Genomic DNA, 22,760 nt, shown 5'->3' on the forward strand with positions numbered 1-22,760 from the left:
AAAATTCATATAGAACCATAAAAGACCCAAGATAGTGAAAGTAATACTGAGAAGAAAGAATAAAGCAGGGGGGAATCTCGCTTCCCAACTTCAAGCTCTACTACAGAGCCACAGTAATTAAGACAATTTGGTACTGGCACAAGAACAGACTCAAAGACCAGTGGAACAGAATAGAGAGTCCAGATATTAACCCAAACATATATAGTCAATTAATATATGATAAAGGAGCCATGGACATACGATGGGGAAATGACAGCCTCATCAACAACTGGTGTTGGCAAAACTGGACAGCTACATGTAAGAGAATGAAACTGGATCATTGTCTAACCCCATACACAAAAGTAAATTCAAAATGGATCAAAGACCTGAATGTAAGTCATGAGACCATAAAACTCTTAGAAAAACACATAGGCAAAAATCTCTTGGACATAAACATGAGCGACTTCTTCGTGAACATCTTCCCCTGAGCAAGGGAAACAAAAGCAAAAATGAACAAGTGGGACTGTATCAGACCGAAAAGCTTCTGTACATTAAAGGACACCATCAATAGAATAAAAAGGTATCCTACAATATGGGAGAATATAGTCATAAATGACAGATCCGATAAAGGGTTGACATCCAAAGTAAATAAAGAGCACACCCATCTCAACAAACAAAAAGCAAATAATCCAATTAAAAAATGGTCAGAGGAGCCGAACAGTCAGTTCTCCAAAAAAGAAATTCAGATGGCCAACAGACACATGAAAAGATGCTCTGCATTGCTAGTCATCAGAGAAATGCAAATTAAAACCAAAATGACATATCTCCTCACACCAGTAAGGATTGCCTCTATCCAAAAGACAAACAAATGTTGGCGAGATTGTGGAGAAAGGGGAACCCTCCTACACTGCTGGTGGGAATGTAAATTAGTTCAACCATTGTGGAAAGCAGTATGGAGGTTACTCAAAAAACTCAAAATAGAAATACCATTTGACCCAGAAATCCCACTCCTAGGAATTTACAGTAAGAATGCAGGAGTCCAGTTTGAAAAAGACATATGCTCCCCTATGTTTATCGCAGCACTATTTACAATAGCCAAGAAATGGAAGTAACCTAAGTGTCCATCATCAGATGAATGGATAAAGAAGATGTGGTACATATACACAGTGGAATATTATTCAGCTGTAAGAAGAAAACAAATCCTACCATTTGCAACAACATGGATGGAGCTAGAGGGTATTATGCTCAGTGAACTAAGCCAGACAGAGAAAGAGAAGTACCAAATGATTTCAATCATCTGTGGAGTATGAGAACAAAGAAAAAAACTGAAGGAGCAAAACAGCAGCAGACTCACAGAACCCAAGAATGGACTAACAGTTACCAAAGGGAAAGGGACTGGGGAGGATGGGTGGGAAGGGAGGGATAAGGTGGTGGAAAAAAGAAAGGGGGCATTATAATTAGCATGTATAATTTGGGGGGTGGCAATGGGGAGGGCTGTACAACACAGAGAAGACAAGTAGTGATTCTACAGCATCTTACCACTACTGGCTGATGGACAGTGTCTGTAATGGGGTATGTGGGGGGAGCTTGGTGAATGGGGGAGTCTAGTAAACATAAAGTTCCTCATGTAATTGTAGAGTAATGATACCAAAAAGACAAGTCTTCACTTGGATGCTCTGCCTCAGTACAGCACAACCCAGATTACATCTACCACTTCTCCAAAACCACTCTTCCTATATTAATCAGTGGCACCAATTCTCCAAGTCGAAATCCTGGATGTCATCTGGTATATCCATCCTTCCAAAAACGTAAGTTTCTTTTTAAAAAAATTACAAACATGCTCAATTTTAAAAATCCAAACACTAAGTACACACAAGAACAAAGTGAAAATTATCCTCCAACTATCCCTTTTATAGCTCTCACCTGTGGCCACAACTGAGCTAAAAATAGTGACTAATCCCTTTACATGGAGTTATGTGTTCTCCAGTTCATCAGTCCCTATTGAGCCCAATGTCACTCAATGACGTCCTCCTCTATAGGATCTGAGTCTGCAACCCCCTCTATACATACCGTTGAGTAGTCAGTTTTCAACAATACATGTCGGATATATTTTGATATATGCCTTATTTGTTAACTCATCTACATTTTGATCACTAAACAGTATGTAGTAGGTGCTCAATCAGTATTTAGTTATTGACAAGCAAGTCATTCAAAACTGAACTTCTGTCGGACTGTTTTATCACCTAACCCTTAAGGTGAAAGTGTTCCGTCTGTGTCTGAAGTGTACTTTGTCCTTCTAATATAGCCCTTGTCAAGCTGCATTTTAACTTTTTCTACAAATTAGAGTGTGAATCACATAAAGAGAGTGACTCTGTCTTTCCTATTGGTAGATTAAGTAGCTAGCACATAAGTAAGTAGCTGACTGGCATATATTATTCAATCAGTTCATGTACTGAGCAAAAACTTCCATGGTTTGAAGAAGTTCACCATCATCTACAGTCACATATTTTCCTTAAGTTTCAACTAAGTGCCTGGGGCACTGGTGAGTTTTATATCTCATGGAAAACACTGATGGCTCAAACCTCAAAGTGATATCTATTTGATTTTCATTTTCATCTCATTTTTTGTGCTTTCCAAAGTTAAAAAGTAAGTGTGCATTGCTTTTTCATCATTAAAATTAGCAAACTTTACAGAATATGTACACTAAAGTATGTTTTTTTAAAAAAGGCAAAGTCACTTGACTGATTCTGCTATCAATGCTCAAAGCTATTTCATACACTTAAATTTTAATAATGCTAACTAATATTGGAGGGATAGACTGATGGAAAGAGGGAGGGAAAAAGGAGAAATACCCACTATTGTACTTAACACTGTTGGCCAGAATAAGGTTGACATCATCCAGAAAGCTGCCCCGACCCTGATACTTGTGCTTGGAGATATTCTGTGATTAAAAGAATCCGGGACTCAGATGCGCATACAAAGTTACTTGATTCCAAAAAGACATTTTAGAACAAACCACTCACCTTACATATAGTTTCTAAATCCACTGGACTCACAATCACTTTGTAATAATCTGGAACGAACTTCTTATTAACTGGGTGATGAAATGGCCAAGACTAGTTAAAAGAAAGCATGAGAAATAATTAAATGCAAAATCATTCTTTCTAACAGAAATTCTCAACCTAATCACTAGTATTTCTAAGAGTATGACAAAAGCTATGAACTCTCTCCCCAGAAAGACATAATCACATAAAACTTTGCATATAATTTAAGGGGTTCATGGAATCCTTTAAAGGTTCTTATGCTCTGATAGGGTAAGATCTCCTGCTCTATACTTACAATTAAAATTTCTTATCCCCAGCTCCATCCAGATGTTTTATAGCATTGCACATATATAATATATGCCTACAACTGTCATTTGTCATGAAGCACCTCTAAATTCAAAGCCTCCCACTAGCTGGCATCCTAATCTCTCTACAGAGCTACTCAGGAACATTGAAATACTGAATGGCAACAATAGGCAGAATAAGCCTCTATATCCATAGGGTTCTTGGCCTCTTTGATTTCAATGATAATGCCTCGCACTGCAAAAAAGTTGATTTTTAAAATTACATCACTTTGAATCGATAAATACCACCCTCCAGACTCCCCAACATACATATACGTGCAAATCCTATTGTTTTCCTTCCCCTTGTACTGTCTTCACAACATTTAGCACGAAGACCACTTACATCTGCAACTGCCATCATTTTCTGGGGGACAATGTTGTCTAGAATGAAAGAAAATGCCACTTGGTCATCATCATCCAGCAAGGGGTTGATAGCTTTCTCTAAACGAGTCAATGTGTCTTCTTTCTGACACAAAACAAAGCAAAAGGAAAGACAGCAGTTTTCCCGAGGTGTGATCACCACAGAAAATTAAGGAGAATTTACAGTTTAGTTGTCCATTTCCCTTGAGCCAGAAAGTCTAACTTTGAATTGTCAGCTACTCAGTTTCAGGCAGAAAGTCCAGATAAAAGATACTCCAGTAAAAGATCAAAGAGAGTTATCAACCAATACATCCAAAAGCATCAAAGGGATATACCAACCACTCTATTAGGTATTCTATCTTCTATTTCTATAGATCACCAAAAATATACATTCCTGGGTCTCAATAGCTTAGCTCCCACAACAAAAACACCTTGACCAAGTTAGATTTTAATATCATGTTCTTTCTGCTACAACACTATTGCTGAAAGCACTGAACACTTTATTGGTGATTACTGACTTCTCTATAAGGGAATCTAACCCAATGCACTGATTTCAGACTATACTAGGAAAAAATTGTTTCAATTATTCCTCATCCTCACAAACACTTAGTATTTTCGGGGTTTTGTTTTTTTGTTTTTTTTAAATTTTAGCTTCAGGTATGTATGTTGGTTTAAATTTGCATTTTCCCAGTGATCAAGTTGAGAATCTTCTCATGTTTATTGGTCATTTGGTAATCCTCTTTTATGAGATGTCTACATATTTTTATAAGCTTGTAAGGGCCTTTTCCTTTTTTTTTTCTTTTGGTAAGAAGATGGAATATAGACACATTATCTTTTAAAAACTAAAATTCCTCCCTGCCAGAACTGTCTCTTAGCTCCAGCTGACTTCCTGGGAAGTCATTTTCCTTGGCCCTTTTTGAAGAGTTATGTGGGTTCTAGATTTTAATCCTAGCTCTACTATTTAGTAGTCATGGTGCCCAGGGCAAGTCATTTTCTTCTATGAACCTCAGTTTTTCCATCTACAAAAAGGATTGGACTATATGATTTCTAAGGTCCCTTCCAGATTCTAACATATTGAAGATACGCTACGCCCACACTCCTCTACTCCTCTTTCTGTTAGTGCCCTACTTCCTCAACCCTGCTCCCACCACCTTCAAATTCTACTGCCTTTCTCTCATTTTAAATGTTTTACCTCTTTGAGTTTTTCATCACAGAGATCCAGCATGGATTGAGAGATCTGGATCAGTGAGTGCTTCGGACTTAAATTACAGCAGAACGTTATGAGAGGGGACCATTAAGATTAGGAGACAAGAGCTGCCAATACCTCTTCAGACTCGTAACACATTTCCTCAAGCACCTAATACAACTATGTGCCAGGCACCAGCCTTGCTGCTGAGTCAGACAGGTATACTATTCTTAGCTCCATTTTTCAGGGCTTAACACAGCAGGTCCACACTATGTATGAATAAACTAATTTTAACTCTTCCTTATTTGTGTATCTCCACACACAGTACTACTACTATTAATACTGCTGCCTTTAATACCTTGTAAATGATACTATAGACAGGGAATGACAATCTGCTGAAATATGGCTGAGAAGATCAATGCATGATTTATATCTTTCCATACTTAGCATATAAAATTTGTGATTGCAATTTTCATTTACAGAACTCCTGGTTTATGATGTCCTCCCAAAATATGGCTAATCCAAACAAAGCCTTTACCACACAACAATCCCTGTCCCATCTCAGACTGTTATTTTAGTTTCCCTGAACTCCTTTAGGAAAATCCTTGAATGATCTTCTACACTCCTCCTCCTTACAGTTGCCCTAATTTAAGCAAATTTAGTGTAAGATGGTGATATCAGTGGATACATGGCAGCTGAAGTCATGAGAAAGAAAGAGATAGGAAATGATTAGATAAAGTCCCCCCAGAAGAGGGAGAGGATTGAGGAGGAACAAGTGGTCAACAGTGCTAAATGAACTTTAAAAGTTCAAGAAAGTTACTCTTAGCACATGATAAAATGTTCGACAGCAAAGACAAATACTGTATGATCTCACTTCTATGTAGGATCCAAAAAAATCAACACCACTACTACCAAAAATCCAAACTCACAGAAAAAGAGATCAGACTTATCAGAGGTGGGGTTGGGCAAGGGAGTTATAGGAAGGTGGTCAAAAGGCACAAACTTCCAGTTATAAAATAAAGTAAGGACAAGGGACATAATGTACAACATGATGACTATAATTAACACTGCTGTATGGATATATAGGAAAGTTGTTAAGTATATTTTAAGAGTTCTCATCAAAATCAAGCAAAATTTTTCTCCTTTTATTGCACTTGTGTAAGATGGTGGATGCTAACTAAACTTACTGTGGTAATCATTTGACAGCACATGCAAGTCAAATTACTATGCTATACACTGAAACTTACACAGTGCTGTACGTCAATTCTATTTCAAAGATGGAGGGAAAAAAGGATGCTCGACATCATTAGTCACTAAGGAAATGCAAATGAATACAACAGTAAGATACCACTTCATATCCACAAGGTGGTTAAAATAAAAAAGATGGACAATAAATAACAAGTACTGACAAAAAATGTGGAGAAATTGGAACTCTTACTATACACTGGGATTGTAAAACAGTGTAGTTGCTCTGGAGAAACAGTCTGGCAGTTCAAAAGCTAAACATAGAGTTACCATCTGTTACAAGCAATTCCACTCCTAGATATTTATCCAAGAGAAATTAAAACAAATATCCACATAATAGTTTGTATATAAATGGTCACAGCAGCATATTTGTATTAGCCAAAAAGCACAAACAACCTGATGTCCATAAACTGATGAACAAATTTTTAAAAACAGGGTCTCTGCACAAAGGAATATCATGTGGTCATAAAAAGAGGTAATAAATACCGATACATGCTACAACATGTACAACACACATTAAAACTGACCAGTTTAAGTGGGTGAATTATATAGTGTACAAATGATATCTCAATAAAGCTGTTTAAATAAAAGGTATTTCTGAAATAGGCCATGTGATCCCCCCACAGTTAGGAGGCTGCTAGTACTTCTGCAGAAGGCCACTGCAGAGTTGTGAGGTACACATGGGAAATGAGTAAGTGGAGGAGTATATGGAGCATGGTGGTCAAGAGCATAGGCTTTACATAAGATATACTTGTACTCACATCTCTGCTACTTTTTAGCAGTATGACCACCACCTTGGTCTGAGGAACAAAGAAGATTGAGCGAGAGAGGGATGTAAGGCTGTAAGACAGTCCTAACTTTAAAATTTTCTTCTTTTTTTTTTACTAACATCTCCACCTAAATGACCCACAGATACCTCAAACTCCGTATTTTCAAAGTCAATAAATAGCTTTCCGTTCCCCTTCCAATCTGATTTTTGTTTTAAGTATTTATCCTTGCAACTTGAATGACAGTTGGACCTAACAAAGTTATTCTTCCCTTGTATGTGTCTGGCACTCTGCTAGGTCCTGGGGATACAAAGATGAGTAAGACATGGTCTCTCTAGGAGGACACAAAGTTGTGGGAGAATCAGACATATAAGTAATTATATATAACATAACAAGACCTAAAAACATAGATTTAATTGTGCTGGAGAGCAAAAGGACAGAAAAATGGATACTTTAGGCAATTTGAGTAACTCCTCATGAAGAGATGATATGAACTGGTCTGGAAATATGAATGGAAATTTACCACTGAAAGGGAAGAAAGGGCACTCCAAGAGCAAAGACTGTACAAAGACATGAAGAAATAGCATAGGATATTTAGTGAAGTATGTGTTGAGTGTGGCAGGAGTCTACAGTAGTTGTGTGATCCAGTCACAGGTGATGAGACTAGATAAATGGGTTAGGCCTGCTTGTGAAAGGTCTTCAAATCTAGGTACTACTACTGTCCCAGCTGTACAGATGAGAAAACTGAGGAGATTAAAGAACTTGTCTGAGGTAACTCAGTTAATAAGCGGCAGAGCCATTACTCATACTCTGGCTGTACTCTTAATCCCTACGTTTATACATGAACCTATGGTCAAGGACACAACTAGAAACTAGGAAATTTTATCCTTTGCATGCAGAAGCTATATTTTTACCCTCTTTTAAGACTCAGAAAACAGATTTCCTCCTCCTTGCCTTTCCAGCTTTTGAGCAAAATGGACATATAACTGCCCCTACGTTAAAAGATCTGTAGATCAAATCAAAGATTCACATACAGAAAATATGGTCACAAGCGCAGTTTCTGAACAGGTTCCATCCACAGAGTCTCTCTCCCTTCTGCTTACTTAGGCCCACTTCTTCCCCCACTACTCACCATGAAATTCTTTCATTTCAACAGACACACTCCAAATTATACAGAGGGTGCATTAGAAAGTGGGAATAAGCAGCAACACTATTTGTGACTTCAACGGGGTGTGAGGGAGGACTTGATAACCACATTGTTTTTCATGTGAAACCTTCATAAGAGAGTTTATCAATGACCCCTTAATAAAACAAAAATCTCAGGCTTGTCCTGAGAATTACATTATGTAAGTAAATAGATATAAAGTGCTTAACACAGTGCATGGCACTTAGAAAATGTTAAATAAATGTTAGCTATTTATTAGTCTCTTCTAAAAAAAGTAGTATTTATTAAATGACTAAAACATGTATACATGATTTTCATAACCCCAAAAAGCTTCAATACATTGTGTGTCCTTTCAGTGTCCAAGCTACTCTGAATTTAGAACTATTAAGGGATAAATAAGGATCTGAAAGGTGACCTTTGTAGTCAAGGATCAGGTGATTCTTACCATTGTAGGTTGTACTGTTTTTTACAATTAGTTCCAAATGGTCTCTGAACTCTTTCCGAGATGGGTAAAGGTGTTTACGCACATTTTCACGGAGTGTTTGTAAGTCCATTGGTCGAGTGATAATTTTGTAGTAGTCCTTGACAACCTTTCCATTGACTGGAGTGTGGAAAGGATATGTCTGTGCAAACAAAATCCAGCACCATTAATGAGCAAAGAACACTTGCCAGAGCCAGTTCCTGAAAACTCACATTTTACCTGTCTAAGTGGCTATCAACTCTCAAAGGAATCTTTCTAGATGGAACAGGTCTGACTTCCTCTTTAACTAAACTGTTAAAGAAAAAAACGAAACAACTATATCCAGAAAAATTAGGAGGTCCAGGCAGGTATGACTCTATCTACTGCCCTGTACCTGTAATCATACACACAAGAAAGGGCCTTGCAATCCCTACTGTAGATAGGTATGCAATGAACTCACATTTGGAAGCTCTCTCATGTCACTGATGATACACTCCAAGATGGAGGACAATGTCACCATGGGGTCTGTCTGGCGCCGGTGAATGGACTTAGGAGGTCTCTACAGAGAAACATGAAATACGAATGCTACTTTTTTTATTTTTAATTTTGGTATCATTAATGTACAATTACATGAGCAACATTATGGTTACTACACTACCGCCATCATCAAGTCCCCACCACATACCCCACTACAGTCACTGTCCATCAGAGTATCAAGATGCTATAGAATCACTACTTGTCATCTCTGTGTTGTACTGCCTTCCTCATGATCCCCCCCTACATTATGTGTGCCTATCATAATGCCCCTTTTTTCCTCATATCCCTCCTTTCCCAACCATCCTCCCCAATCCCTTTCTCTTTGGTAACTGTTAACTCCATTCTTCGGTTCTGTGACTCTGATGCTGTTTTGTTCCTTCAGTTTTTTCTTTGTTCTTGTACTCCACAGATGAGGGAAGTCATTTGATATGTCTTTCTCCGCCTGGCTTATTTCACTGAGCATAATACCCTCTAGCTCCAATACCCTCTAGCTCCATCCATGTTATTGCAAACGGTAAGGATTTATTTTCCTCTTAAGGCTCAATAATATTCCATTGTGTATATGTACCATATCTTCTTTATGCACTCATACACTGATGGACACTTAGGTTGCTTCCATATCTTGGCTATTGTAAATAGTGCAGTGATAAACATAGGGGTGCATCTGTCTTTTTCAAACTGTGCTGATGCATTCTTAGGGTAAATTCCTAGGAGTGGAATTCCAGGGTTAAATGGTATTTCTATTTTGAGTTTTTTGAGGAATATCCATACTACTTTCCACAATGGAAACTAATTTATATCCCCACCAGCAGTGTTGGAGGGAGGGTTACCCTTTCTCCATATACTCGCTAACATTTGTTGTTGTTTATCTTTTGGATGGTGGCTATCCTAACTGGTGTGAGGAGAAATGTCATTGTGGTTTTAATTTTCATTTCTCTGATGATTAGCGATGTGGAGCATCTTTTCATGTGCCTGTTGGCCACCTCAATTTCTTTTCTGGGGAACTGATTGTTCGGCTCCTCTGACCATTTTCTAATTGGATTATTTGCTTTTTGTTTGTTGAGGTATGTGAGCTCTTTATATATTTTTTATGTCAATCCTTTAGCGGATATGTCATTTATGAATATATTCTCCTATACTGTAGGGTACCTTTTTGTTCTATTGATGGTTTCCTTTGCTGTACATAACTTTCTCAGCTTGATAAAGTCCCACTTGTTCATTTTTGCTTTTGTTTCCCTTGCCCAGGAGATATGTTCATGAAGAAGTTGCTCATGTTTATGTCCAAGAGATTTTTGCCTATGTTATTTTCTAAGAGTTTTATGATTCCATGACTTACATTCAGGTTTTTGATTCATTTCGAATTTACTTTTGTGTATGGGGTTAGACAATGATCCAGTTTCATTCTCTTACATGTAGCTGTCCAGTTTTGCCAGCACCATCTGTTGAAGAGACTGTCATTTCCCCATTGTATGTCCATGGCTCCTATATTGTATATTAATTGACCATATATTTTTGGGTTAATATCTGGATTCTCTCTTCTGTTCCACTGGTCTGTGGGTCTGTTCTTGGGCCAGTACCAAATTGTCTACATTATTGTGGCTTTGCAGAAGAGATTGAGGTTGGGAAGTGAAATCCCCTCTACTTTATTCTTCCTTCTCAGGACTGCTTTGGCAATTTGGGGTCTTTTGTGGTTCCATGTTAATTTTAAAACTTTTTTCAAGTTCGTTGAAAAGTGCTGTTGGTATTTTGATAGGGAATGCATTGAGTCTGTAGATTGCTTTAGGCAGGATGGCCATTTTGACAATATTAATTCTTCCTAACCAAGAGCATGGGATGAGTTTCCATTTGTTAGTGTCCTCTTTAATTTCTCTTAGGAGTATTTTGTAGTTTTCAGGGTATAGGGCATAGATCTTTCACTCGGTTAGGTTTTTCCTAGCAATTTTATTCTTTTTGATGCAGTTGTGAAAGGAAATGTTTTTCTGATTTCTCTTTTGGCTAGCTCATCATTACTGTATAGGAAAGCAACAGAATGCTGTATATTAATTTTGCACTCCGCAAATTTTCTGAATTCATGTATTACATCTAGTAGTTTTGGAGTGGAGTCCTTAGGGTGTTTGATATACGATATCGTGTCATCTGCAAATAGTGACAGTTTAACTTCTTCCTTAACAATCTGGATGTGCTTTATTTGTTTTGTCTAATTGCTGTGACTAGGACGTCTAGTACTATGTTGACTAATAGTGGGGAGAGTGAGCATCGCTGTCTTGTGGCCAATCTTACATGAAAAGCTTTCAGCTTCTCATGGTTAAGTACAATGTTGGCTGAGTTTTTGTCATATATGGCCTTTATTATGTTGAGGTACTTGCCCTCTATACACATTTTGTTGAGAGCTTTTATAATGAATGGATGTTGAAAATTGTCAAATGCTTTTTCGGCATCTATGCAGATGATTGTGTGCTTTTTGTCCTTCAAAATGGTGTGGTGGATTTTGTCCTTCAAAATCATGTGGTGGATGATGCTGATGGCTTTTTGAATGTTGTACCATCCTTGCATCCCTGAGATGAATCCCGCTTGATCATGGTATATGATCCCCTTGATGTATTTTTGAATTTGGTTTGCTAATATTTTGTTGAGTATTTTTGCATCTATGTTCATCAGGGATATTGGTCTGTAATTTTCTTTTTTTGTGGGGTGTTTGACTGGTTTTGGTATTAGAGTGATGCCGGCTACATAAAATGAGTTTTGCAGTATTACCTCCTTTTCTATTCTTTTGAAAACTTTAAGGAGAATGGGTATTACTTCTTCTCTAAAAGCCTGATAAAATTCAGCAGTGAATCCATCTGGCCTCGGGCTTTTGTTCTTGTGTACTTTTTTTATTACCTATTCAATTTCATTGCTGGTAATTTGTCTGTTTAGATTTTGTTTCTTTCTGGGTCACTCTTGGAAGGTTGTATTTTTCTAGGAAGTTGTCCATTTCTTCTAGGTTTTCCAGCTTTTTGGCATATGGGTTTTCATACAATTCTCTAATAATTCTTTGTATTTCTGTGGGGTACGTCATGATTTTTCCTTCCTCATTTCTGATTCTGTTTATGTGTGTAGATTCTTTTTTTCTCTCAATAAATCTGGCTAGGGGTTTATCTACTTTGTTCATTTTCTCAAAGAACCAGCTCTTGTTTCCACTGATTCTTTCCACTGTTTTATTTTTCTCAATTTTGTTTATTTCTGCTCTACTCTTTATCATATCCCACCTTCTGTTGACTTTGGGCCTCATTTGTTCTTCTTTTTCCAGTTTCAATAATTGTGACTTTAGACTGTTCATTTGGGGTTGTTCTTCCTTCTTTAAACAGGCCTGGGTTGCTATATATTTTCCTCTTAGAACTGCCTTCACAGCATCCCACAGGATTCTGGGCATTGTGCTGTTGTTTTCATTTGTCTCCATATATTGCTTGATGTCTGTTTTAATTTGGTCATTGATCCATTGATTATTAAGGAGCACATTGTTAAGTATCCATTGTTTGTGAGCCTTTTTGTTTTCTTTGTACAATTTACTTCTGGTCTTATACCTTTGTGATCTGAGAAGTTGGTTGCTAGAATTTCAATCTTTCTGAATTTACTGAGGCTCTTTTTATGGCCTTGTATGTGGTCTATTCTGGAAAATGTTCCATGTGCACTTGAGAAGAACATGTACTCCCCTGCTGCTTTTGGGTGTAGAGTTCTGTAGATGTCTGTTAGTTCCATCTGTTCTAGTGTGTTGTTCAGTGCCTCTGTGTCCTTACTTATTTTCTGTCTGGTTGATCTGTCCTTTGGAGCTAGTGGTTTGTTGAAATCTCCTAAAATGAATGCATTGCATTCTATTTCCTTCTTTAAATCTGTTAGTATTTGTTTCATATATGTCAGTGCTCCTGTGTTGGGTGCATATATATTTATATTGGTTACATCCTCCTGTTGAACTGCCCCCTTTATCATCATGTAATGTCCTTCTTTTTTTCTTGTGACTTTCTTTGCTTTGAAGTCTATTTTGTCTGATACAAGTACTGCAACACCTGCTTTTTTCTCCCTATTGTTTGCATGAAATACCTTTTTCCATCCCTTCACTTTTAGTCTGTGTATGTCTTTGGGTTTGAGGTGAGTCTCTTGTAAGCAGCATACAGATGGGTCTTGCTCTTTTATTCCATTCTATTACTCTGTGTCTTTTGATTGGTGCATTCAGTCCATTTACATTTAGGGTGATTATCGATAGATATGTACTTATTGTCATTGCAGGCTTTGGATTCATGCTTACCAAAGGTTCAAGGATAGTTTCTTTACTATCTAACCATCTCAACTTAATTCAATTGCGCTATTATAAACACATTCTGATGATTCTTTATTTCTCACCCTTCTTATTCTTTCTCCTCCACTCCTTATATGTTAGGTGTTTTATTTGGTGCTCCTTTCTGTTTTCCTTGACTGCTTTTGTATATAGCTGATTTATTTTTTGCCTTTTGTTTGTATTTGGTTGGTCTGCTTTCTTTGCTGTGATTTTATTTTCTCTGGTGACATGTATTTAGCCTTAGGAGTACTTCCATCTAGAGCAGTCCCTTTAAAATATCCTGTAGAGGTGGTCTGTGGGAGGCAAATTCCCTCAACTTTGCTTGTCTGGAAATTGTTTAATCCCTCCTTCAAATTTTAATGATAATCATGCTGGATATAGTATTCTTGGTTCAAGTCCCTTCTGTTTTATTCCATTAAATATATCATGCCATTCTCTTCTGGCCTGTAAGGTTTCTGTTGAGAAGTCTGATGATAGCCTGATAGGTTTTCCATTGTAAGTGACCTTTTTTCTCTCTCTGGCTGCCTTTAATACTCTGTCCTTGTCTTTGTTCTTTGCCATTTTAATTATTGTATGTCTTGGTGTTGTCCTCCTTGGGTCCCTTGTGTTGGGAGATCTGTGGGCTTCCATGGTCTGAGAGACTATTTTCTTCACCAGCTTGGGGAATTTTTCAGCAATTACTTCTTCAAAGCCACTTTCTATCCCTTTTTCTCTCTCTTCTTCTCTGGTACCTCTAAAATGTGAATATTATTCCATTTGGATTGGTCACACAGTTCTCTAAACATTCTTTCATTCCTAAAGATCCTTTTATCTTTCTCTGGCTCAGCTTTTCTGTATTCCTGTTCTCTGATTTCTAGTCCATTAACACTCTCTTGCACCTCATCCAGTCTCCTCTTTACATCCTTCTTTTTATTGTTTCATTTGTATTATCTCCCTCCAGACTTCGTCACTTAGCTCTTGCATATTTCTCTGCAGCTCCATCTGCATGGTTATGACTTTTGTTTTTAGTTCTTTTTCAGGAAGATTGGTTATATCTTTCTTGCCAGGCCCTCTCTCTGGTAATGTTTGAGCGATTTTGTACTGGACCAGGTTCTTTTGGCTTTTCATGGCAAGAGAAGTGATCACTGGCAAGTGGCACGTGTGTCAGCTGGGAGAACAAAGTCCCTTCCTGCTTGCTGGTCACCTTGCCCTTCTCCGTTGCCTGTGCCAGTTAACCACACACAGGGAGCCATCTCTGGGTTAATACCCTGAGCTGCCATGCATAGTGCAGCCCTCAGGACAGCCCAGAGCACTGCCAGGGGTTGCAGGTGCATGGCATGTTCTCCTATGAGAATGGCACTCCTTCGTCCCTTCTGTACTTTGCACCAGTTTCCTCTGTCTCTGACGCAAAGCCTCGGTGTCTGGCCTGGTTGGCTGCATGCTGGCAGAAGACTCTGTGTCGTTTCTGTGGGTGGGGCTGCTTCCCAGCTGGTCTGCAGCAATTTCCTTGCAGTGAGCTATTTCCTTGCAGTGATGGTGGAGGGGAATGAACGGCAGCCTGCTTATTGCCATGAGGGGCTTCGGAACCACATTGCCACCCAGTGGATTAGGGTGTCCGACGTTCCTTAAGATTCCCAGTCTGCTTGGATGCATGTGCTGGGACAATTTTGTCTACCTATTAAACCACCACTGTCTCTTTAAGACTTTTAAAGCACCTGCTTTTCTTTTGTCCCAGGAGAGCCGGCTGTGGGGACCCACTCGCAGACTGTCTCGGACCTTACTTTTCCATTTCTCTAATATCCAGCACACCATGCAATGTGTGTCTGTGCTCCTGGTGCAGATTACTAGGGCTGGTTATTTAGCAGCCCTGTGCTTCCACTCCTTCCCCACTCTGACTCCTTTCCTCCTACTGGTGAGCTGGGGTGGGGAGAGTGCTCAGATTCTGCCAGGTCACGGCTTTGAATCTTACCCTTTTCGTGAGATGCTGAGCTCTCGCAGATGTAGATGTAACCTGGCTGTTGTACTGTATCTTCTGGTCTCTCTTTTAGTAATAGTTGTATTTGCTGTATTTTCAAAATATATATGGTTTTGGGAGGATATTTCCACCGCTCTACTCATGCTGCCATCTTGAGCACCTTCGTCCCAGAATGTTTCTTCATATTTGAAAAACCCAATACTTTCTAGCTAGATAAATATAGTTTGGAAATCTTGTAACAAACACTACACATAGTTTTCAGGGCAAAGCCAAAAGGAGAATCTAAGGATGTGCCACAGCCATGGCTTAGAGGGTGGGGGGAATCAATACGAACCCCATCTGGTCCTAAAGAAGCAATACAAATACTCACATTCAAATAGTCACAGTGAACAGTGGTTCCAACTCGCCATTTCTTCTTTGTAGGAAATTGCTGTTTAGGGAACTTGAGAACCAGAGATTTTCTGTGAACTTCATCTGCACTGCAATCAATAACACTTTCATAGTGTGCAGTCCCTATTTCTAGTTGCCAGAAAAAAAGCAACTACAATGAAAATGTCCAAAGTACCAGAGCAAAAGCCTTGGGGGGGAAAAAGCCAAACCAAAAGCTAGACATCTGTATTCTAAGGCTCAGATCAGCCAAGGCCTTATAGGATCTCCAAATTAATAAAGAACTAGGCAAGCTGTAACTTCACCTCACTTTCCTTTTTGGAAGATAAGGGAACTAGCCTAAAGGAATTCCAGGAATCCTTCCAGCTCCAACATTTTTAGGGTTAAAGTCTTAGGAAACTTAAGTTACTCAGAATGGAAACATGAATGATATTAAAAAGTGGTTTGAAAAGAAAAACAAGTTTGTTTTCCCTCAGTCATTAAAAACCCACCTTCTTCCCTTCCATTGTATGGGATCAACATACTACATTCTTCTTTTCTAATGTGCTGCAAAACATGACTATTACAGATACCAAAAACATAAATCAACAAGGATGGAAAAAAGATCCCAAAACTTAATAGAAACAGAAACAAACTGTATGGTGATAGATGGGAATGAGACTTATGGTGGTGATCACGATATAAATATCAAGTTAAAATGTTGTACACCTGCAACTTATATGATGTCATATACCAATTTTACCTCAATAAAAAAACAAATGAATGTAACGATATCAAATTCATAAAGAAATTACACACAAAAAAGAATTCGAATATATTTTGAGTATCATATCCTGACTGCACAACTTCAGTGACATACAGTCCAAGGACAACAAACTACAGAAAACACCATGAATCTACTTCATATATTTGTTGTTAGTAGAGGTATTAGTATTGTAATTCTCCAAGTATATTAAGAACAGAGAAAATGAATAAATATGTTGATGTTGGGAATGACAGGAAGGATACAAATATGGAATGGGGGAAGATGAAGAATAATCCATAGATACAATCTGAATTAGAGGTATCATAATGAAGTTGTGATTTACAGATATATGTACACTTCCTAGTTCTGTCTACTAAAAGCCTAGAAGCAATGATATCTTAGTGGCAATGAGCATACCTAACATCTACATCTTGGCTTTCTAAATACCATTCCCTAATAAAAGGAACCATGGCTCCTTGGAAAACTGGCTGACTCTAGGTCTTGGACAGGGAAATTTCAAGGACAGCCTAGAACATCCTGTGTCAGAAAGACAAGAAGTTCTCAAAGATTTATAGGGTCATTTCAAAAGGACAAAGGACCTAGCTGGAAGAGGTCAACTTTAAGACAATATGAACATCAAAATTAATAATGATGTTAATGAGTTACAAGACATTAAGCTTACAAAGGAAAGAATTTCAGAATCCATAGTAATACTCAAACAAAGGGGAGGGAAAGCTCTTCTTTAGAGCATGCCAGTTAATGCAGGAAGAACGCTACATATAAAAACCACTGTTTTGCAACTCCTAACATAACAATTGAGTTAAGCAATGATCATCAATGCTAAACCTACTAAGAGAAAGATCGTTTGGGAACAGATTACTCATCCTCATTAATTACAAAGGGAAAAACACATTTTATTACAGAGGTATCTGAGGGATCACTTTAACAAGATCAAAAATCATGAGAAAACCTGATGTGCTTCCTGATGTGGTGTAGTAAGTACATAATATCACCTGTGTACTAACCTTGCCAAAGACATGAAATGAAAAACAAAACAGGTGCAGAGGACAGTTCTAGATTGAGAAACTCAAAATGCTTAATGTTTGAACTGGGATTGGATCCTGCAGAGGGGAACAGAAGATATGCAATAGAGCATTGAGACAACCAGGGAAATCTGAATACTGAATATCAGATATGAATTAATCAGTGTTAATTTTCTTAGCTGTAGTAACAGTATCATGGTATGTCCTTATTAGAAGATGTGTGTGAAAGAGTTCATGACTAAAATGTCATGACGCCAGCAACTCACTTCCAAATGGTTCAGGAAAAAAATGGTTTAGATTTAAGATGAAGCAAATGTGACAAGTTTTAACAGTTGGTGAGTTTAGAGGACTAGTATACTGTATTCTTCTTCCAACTTTCTGTAGTTTTCCAATTTCAAACTATAAATTTAGGGGGAAAATCTTTTTTTCATTAAAAACTTCTCCACTTGATTATCAATATCAAATTCTCTGAGGGCAAGAGACAGGTACATACAAGCATTGTTTATGTCTCCTTGATCTATTTGGATGGTTCACTATCAGAATACTGTGGTTAGGGACCGTAAGAATATTACCAGTGCTGGCAAGTAGAATAGGAAGAGCATCTATAATATGTCAGGCACTGTTCTACATGTTCTATATAGTCCCTCTCAGTTTATCTTCATAGGTACCCTGGTATGGGTAGAACTCTTTTGTAAATAAGGAAACTGAGACTCAGGAAAGTTCGGTAGCACATCCAATGGTAATTAGTGGAACTTGAGTGCTTCATGACAAAAGACTAATTTTCATTACTGGCAACAATTACTGAGGAAAATCCATCAATGTTAACTGCAGAAAACACATCACATCCACCCTTGCCACCCATCAGTGTCATCAGCCTCCAGCAGATCTGCTTTCCCTTACCTCTCAATTAGCTGTTTCCCCAAAACAGTCTTGGTCCCTTCAACCTTGATAAGTTCTTCATTATCACTATGAATGACTGTCTTCTCCAACTCCTTCTCCTGCTCCTCAGTCATGGCAACAGGGTTGGAAGGTGGGGCATTTGTTTGATAATAGAGGGGGAAGAATTTGTTTGTCCTCCTGTGCCCAATGGCACCACAAGCCCCACATTTCTGCTGCAAAAGAAAAGTATCAACATGACAGGAGTAAGTAGGCTGCATGCTAGTGTTAAAAAATATGTGCGAGCCAGGAGAGAAACAAAGGCAGGTTCAGAACTTTATTCTAATAGAATTGTTATAGGCCTTTCAACCAGAAAGCACTAGACAAAAGTGCATGTATGGAACTGATACATTAAAAATAAAATGAAATACAGAGACCGATCATTTCTTTAAAAATCAAGTAAGGAAGAAAAGGGAGAGGATTTTCACTCCCAGTTTAAGCTGTAAACATTGATAATGTCAAACGTGCAGGAGAAAGGCTGCTGGAAGCCCAAGGCTGGCCCAAGGCTGCATGTAGCCGCATAAGCAGCTGGCATGGGTATATTCTGAGCCGAAAGGAAAAGGCTCAGTAATACCAAGTCTCCATCTCAGTTTTGAAACTGACCTGTTTCATCTATAAAATGAGGTTGGTACTCAGTGTAGCACAGAGAAGACAAGCAGTGACTCTGTGGCATCTTAATACACTGATGGGCAGTGACTGCAATGGAGTATGGGGGAGACTCAATATGGGCGAATGTAGTAACCAGATTGTTTTTCAAGTGAAACCTTCAGATATCAATAATACCTTAATAAGAAAAAATGAGGTCAGTACTGTGTCACGTTTATATCATATCACCTACAAGAAAGAAACACTAAAATACTAATGACCTCAGTACACATAACAGCAGTTTATATCTGTCAAGAATTTTACAGTTTATAAAGTGCTTCCCATGCATTAGGTCACTTAATACAACAACACTGTGGGACAGGTGTCATTTCATAGAAAATAGGCTTGAGGAGGTTAAGGTCACAGAGCTATCAAATGGTAGAACCAGAACCTGAGTACAGATTTTGTTTCCAAGTCCATGGCTCTTTCCATTGTACCATAGTTGCCTCATTTTATGAGTCATATTACAGCTACATTGTACAGTACCATCTGCATTCCTATCTGGGTTATGCAAAGCAACCCGTATTGTGTTTTTTTCTGTTGCTTCTGTTAATTTGTACAATTTAAAAATAAGATATGTGTGTGTGTAAATATGTACCTAAGTACATGGACGTGCATGTAAAAAAAATCTACCAAACCTACCTCGACTCCTAGAAAATTCTTCCAACAGACAAAGTATAAAATTACCCCCAAGGGCACCAAATTGGTGGCAGTATCAGTCACACCAGTACTGTTAACACCCAAGCAGCCACATCATTTGAAACTAGCTTTCCATGACACTGCCCTCGTTCCCAGTAAGGGAGGATACCAAAAGCTAAAGGGAAAGGTTTGCTTTCTTCTTTATGATCATGCCCACACACATCATACTTACTTTTAGGTCAGGACGTTCCTTCATTTTTGGGGGCTTCTCAGGAGGGCCCTTCAGCTTCTCCTTTTCCTGGTTCCTCTTAAGCCGCCTCAGCTGCTCTTGAATACTGCGCCATTCTTTTCGCATCTCTTCTCCATGCTGCTCATCAAAAAGGGCAAATTTTTGACTAATAACAGAGAAAAATAACACAGAACCACGAGCACTTTAACCAACAAGACAATTCTATTAGCTGAACATCTCAAAACTAAAGTAATCCATCCAGACGGAAAAACAAGGGACTACCTGGCATTCCCATCTCCCTTAATCATTAGCCTTGCACAGGCACAGAGGCCTCTCTCCCAGAATGAGAAGTTGTGAGTAAACCCTAATATTTTTAACAACCAACCAACTAAAATGCGAAGGACCCAGGGGGAACTGAAAGCATGCCTTTTTGGTGGCATATTTGGAGTTCTCCCTGTGATCTTTGGCTTCAAACCCAAAGATGTAAATGAAGACAAGACTGCTCCCAGTTAATAGATTTCTAGGGAAAATGGTACAGAAAACAGTTTCTAAAACTCAAGCACCCACCCTTACCCCAATTCCCCAGCATTCTTCTCATTCTCCTTACCACACCACACTGGTGAATTAAACTCACATGAATTCCTCATCTTTTGTGTTCCGTATGCGCACATAGGCATCGATGACAGCTGGCTTTCTAACTGTCTCACAACGAACATACTCTTTCCCTTCTTCATCTCGAAATGTGCAATAAATCTTAAGACAACAGCCAGTGGCAGAAGAGTTCAGGCTAGTCACAGAAGCTGTGTCATTGTCTCTGTGATTGTTTCCTGCTGCTGCTGAGCCTGCTCCTGCAAGGCAGAAATAGATTTCGACAAACTACCCCTATGACTCAAAGAGCCATTTTCTTGGGATTGGGTAGAGACACTGAAGCTCTACATGCCACAAAACCATGGCTCTACAGAAAGAAACAAAGTCACCACCAGCCCCCCAAATACACTGATTTGTCTTTTCATGACTTCACTTTACCACCGTCAATGTTCCTGTTTTTATAAGTACAAAATCTGAGAAGTTCTCCAAAAACTACATGTTGTTATAGGGGACAGAGCAGCAAGAGGTATATTCTCATTCCTCTGAATAGCACAAGAGAAAAGTCAAAGCAGGAAACAGCTGATGATCATTGTAAGAAAAGTACCCAAATTCAATGAAATCCCTATCAAAATACAGCATTTTTCAATGAACTAGACCAAATAGCTCTAAAATTCATATGGAACCGCAAAAGAAACCAAATATCCAAAGTAATCCTTAGAAGGAAGAATAAAGCAGGGGGGATTACGCTCCCCAACTTCAAGCTCTACTACAAAGCCAAAGTCATCAAGACAATCTGCTACTGGCATAAGAACAGAGCCATAGATCAATAGATGAGAACAGAGAGCCCAGATATAAACCCACACATATATGGCCAATTAATATATGATAAAGGAGCCATGGGCATACAATAGGGAAATGACAGCCTCTTCAACAGATGGTGCTGGCAAAACTGGAGAGCCATATGTAAAAGAATGAAACTGGATTACTGTCTAACTCCATACACAAAAGTAAACCTGAATGGAACAAAGACCTAAATGAAGTCATGAAACCACAAAACTTAGATAAAAACATAAGCAAAACTCTCTTGAATATAAACATGAGTAACTTTTTTATGAACACTTCTCCTCAGGCAAGGGAAACAAAAGCAAAAAAGAAGAAGTAGGAGTACTTCAAACTAAAAAGCTTCTGTACAGCAAAGGGCACCATCAGTAGAACAAAAAGGCATCCTACAGTATGGGAGAATATATTCATAAATGACATATGAGACAAGGAGTTAACATCCAAAATATAGAGAACCCACACACCTTAACACACAAAAAGCAACTAACCCAATTAAAAAATGGGCAAAGGATCTGAACTGACACTTCTCCAAAGAAGAACTTCAGGAAGGAGGATTAAAGATGGCAGCGTGTGAGGTGAGACAGAGGTTTCCTCCTAAAGCCGCATATAATAAATACAAGAAATCCTGAAAGACCAATAGGACACAGGACTACACCAGACTGCATACAACTGGAGAAAAGAGCAGACCTCCCGGAATAGGATAATGTACCAAAACTGTGGTCCAGTGGGACCAAGGCCCTTACAACACCCCCACCTCACCAGCAGGAGGAACAGAAATGGAGCAGAGAGGGAATGGAGGCCTGGGACTGCTGAATACCTAACTCCAGAGACCTGCTCTGGGAGCACAAACCTACATTTATGGTGTTTTCAGGGTACTCCCACAATTAGGAGGTTGGAAAGCTAAGACAGACAGAATTCCTGGAGAAACTGAGATTCCAGCCGCTTGTGGAAAGCAGAGATCCTTACCCAGCTGCTTGGTGACAAAGGAAAGGTGGGCAGTCTGAGAAGCTTCCTAACAAGGAAACCCTTGGCAAGAGGGCTACTAAAGGGGCAAGGATTGCACAGAGCTTACTGCTCAGGAGAAAGGAAAGTAGACAAAATTGTCCGGATACACTCTGCCCAGGTTAGGAGCTTTCAGTCTTTAGGTGCTCCACCTTCCTGGTTGGCTATGCACCACCAAGGATCCCCTCGGTGATACGCATCCAAGTGCGCCTTTCTCCCAGCCAGCCCCACCTGACTTGAAAACTGGCAAACCCAACTCTGGCATTAGGCCAGACAGAGGGAGATCTGTTTACATCAACTACAGACGCAAAGCACAGACACTTTCACCTGTGTGCTCAGCCCACTGGTTCAGG

General features: G+C 38.8%; 1 protein-coding gene across 1 annotated transcript in view; it reads right to left on the reverse strand.

Moving 5' to 3' along the window:
- The window catches only part of LOC130682145 (transcription initiation factor TFIID subunit 1-like), a 180,881-nt gene that overhangs the window by 104,195 nt on the left and 53,926 nt on the right, over positions 1-22,760 (reverse strand). Inside the window, 10 exon segments of the mRNA XM_057496300.1 lie at positions 2,836-2,920; positions 3,003-3,095; positions 3,711-3,833; positions 4,920-4,987; positions 8,536-8,713; positions 9,011-9,109; positions 15,724-15,832; positions 18,429-18,640; positions 19,981-20,143; positions 20,612-20,825. Of these exon segments, the coding sequence (XP_057352283.1) occupies positions 2,836-2,920; positions 3,003-3,095; positions 3,711-3,833; positions 4,920-4,987; positions 8,536-8,713; positions 9,011-9,109; positions 15,724-15,832; positions 18,429-18,640; positions 19,981-20,143; positions 20,612-20,825 (1,344 nt within the window).

The sequence above is a fragment of the Manis pentadactyla genome, chromosome Y (genome assembly GCF_030020395.1).
Source record: "Manis pentadactyla isolate mManPen7 chromosome Y, mManPen7.hap1, whole genome shotgun sequence".
Lineage (NCBI taxonomy): Eukaryota > Metazoa > Chordata > Mammalia > Pholidota > Manidae > Manis > Manis pentadactyla.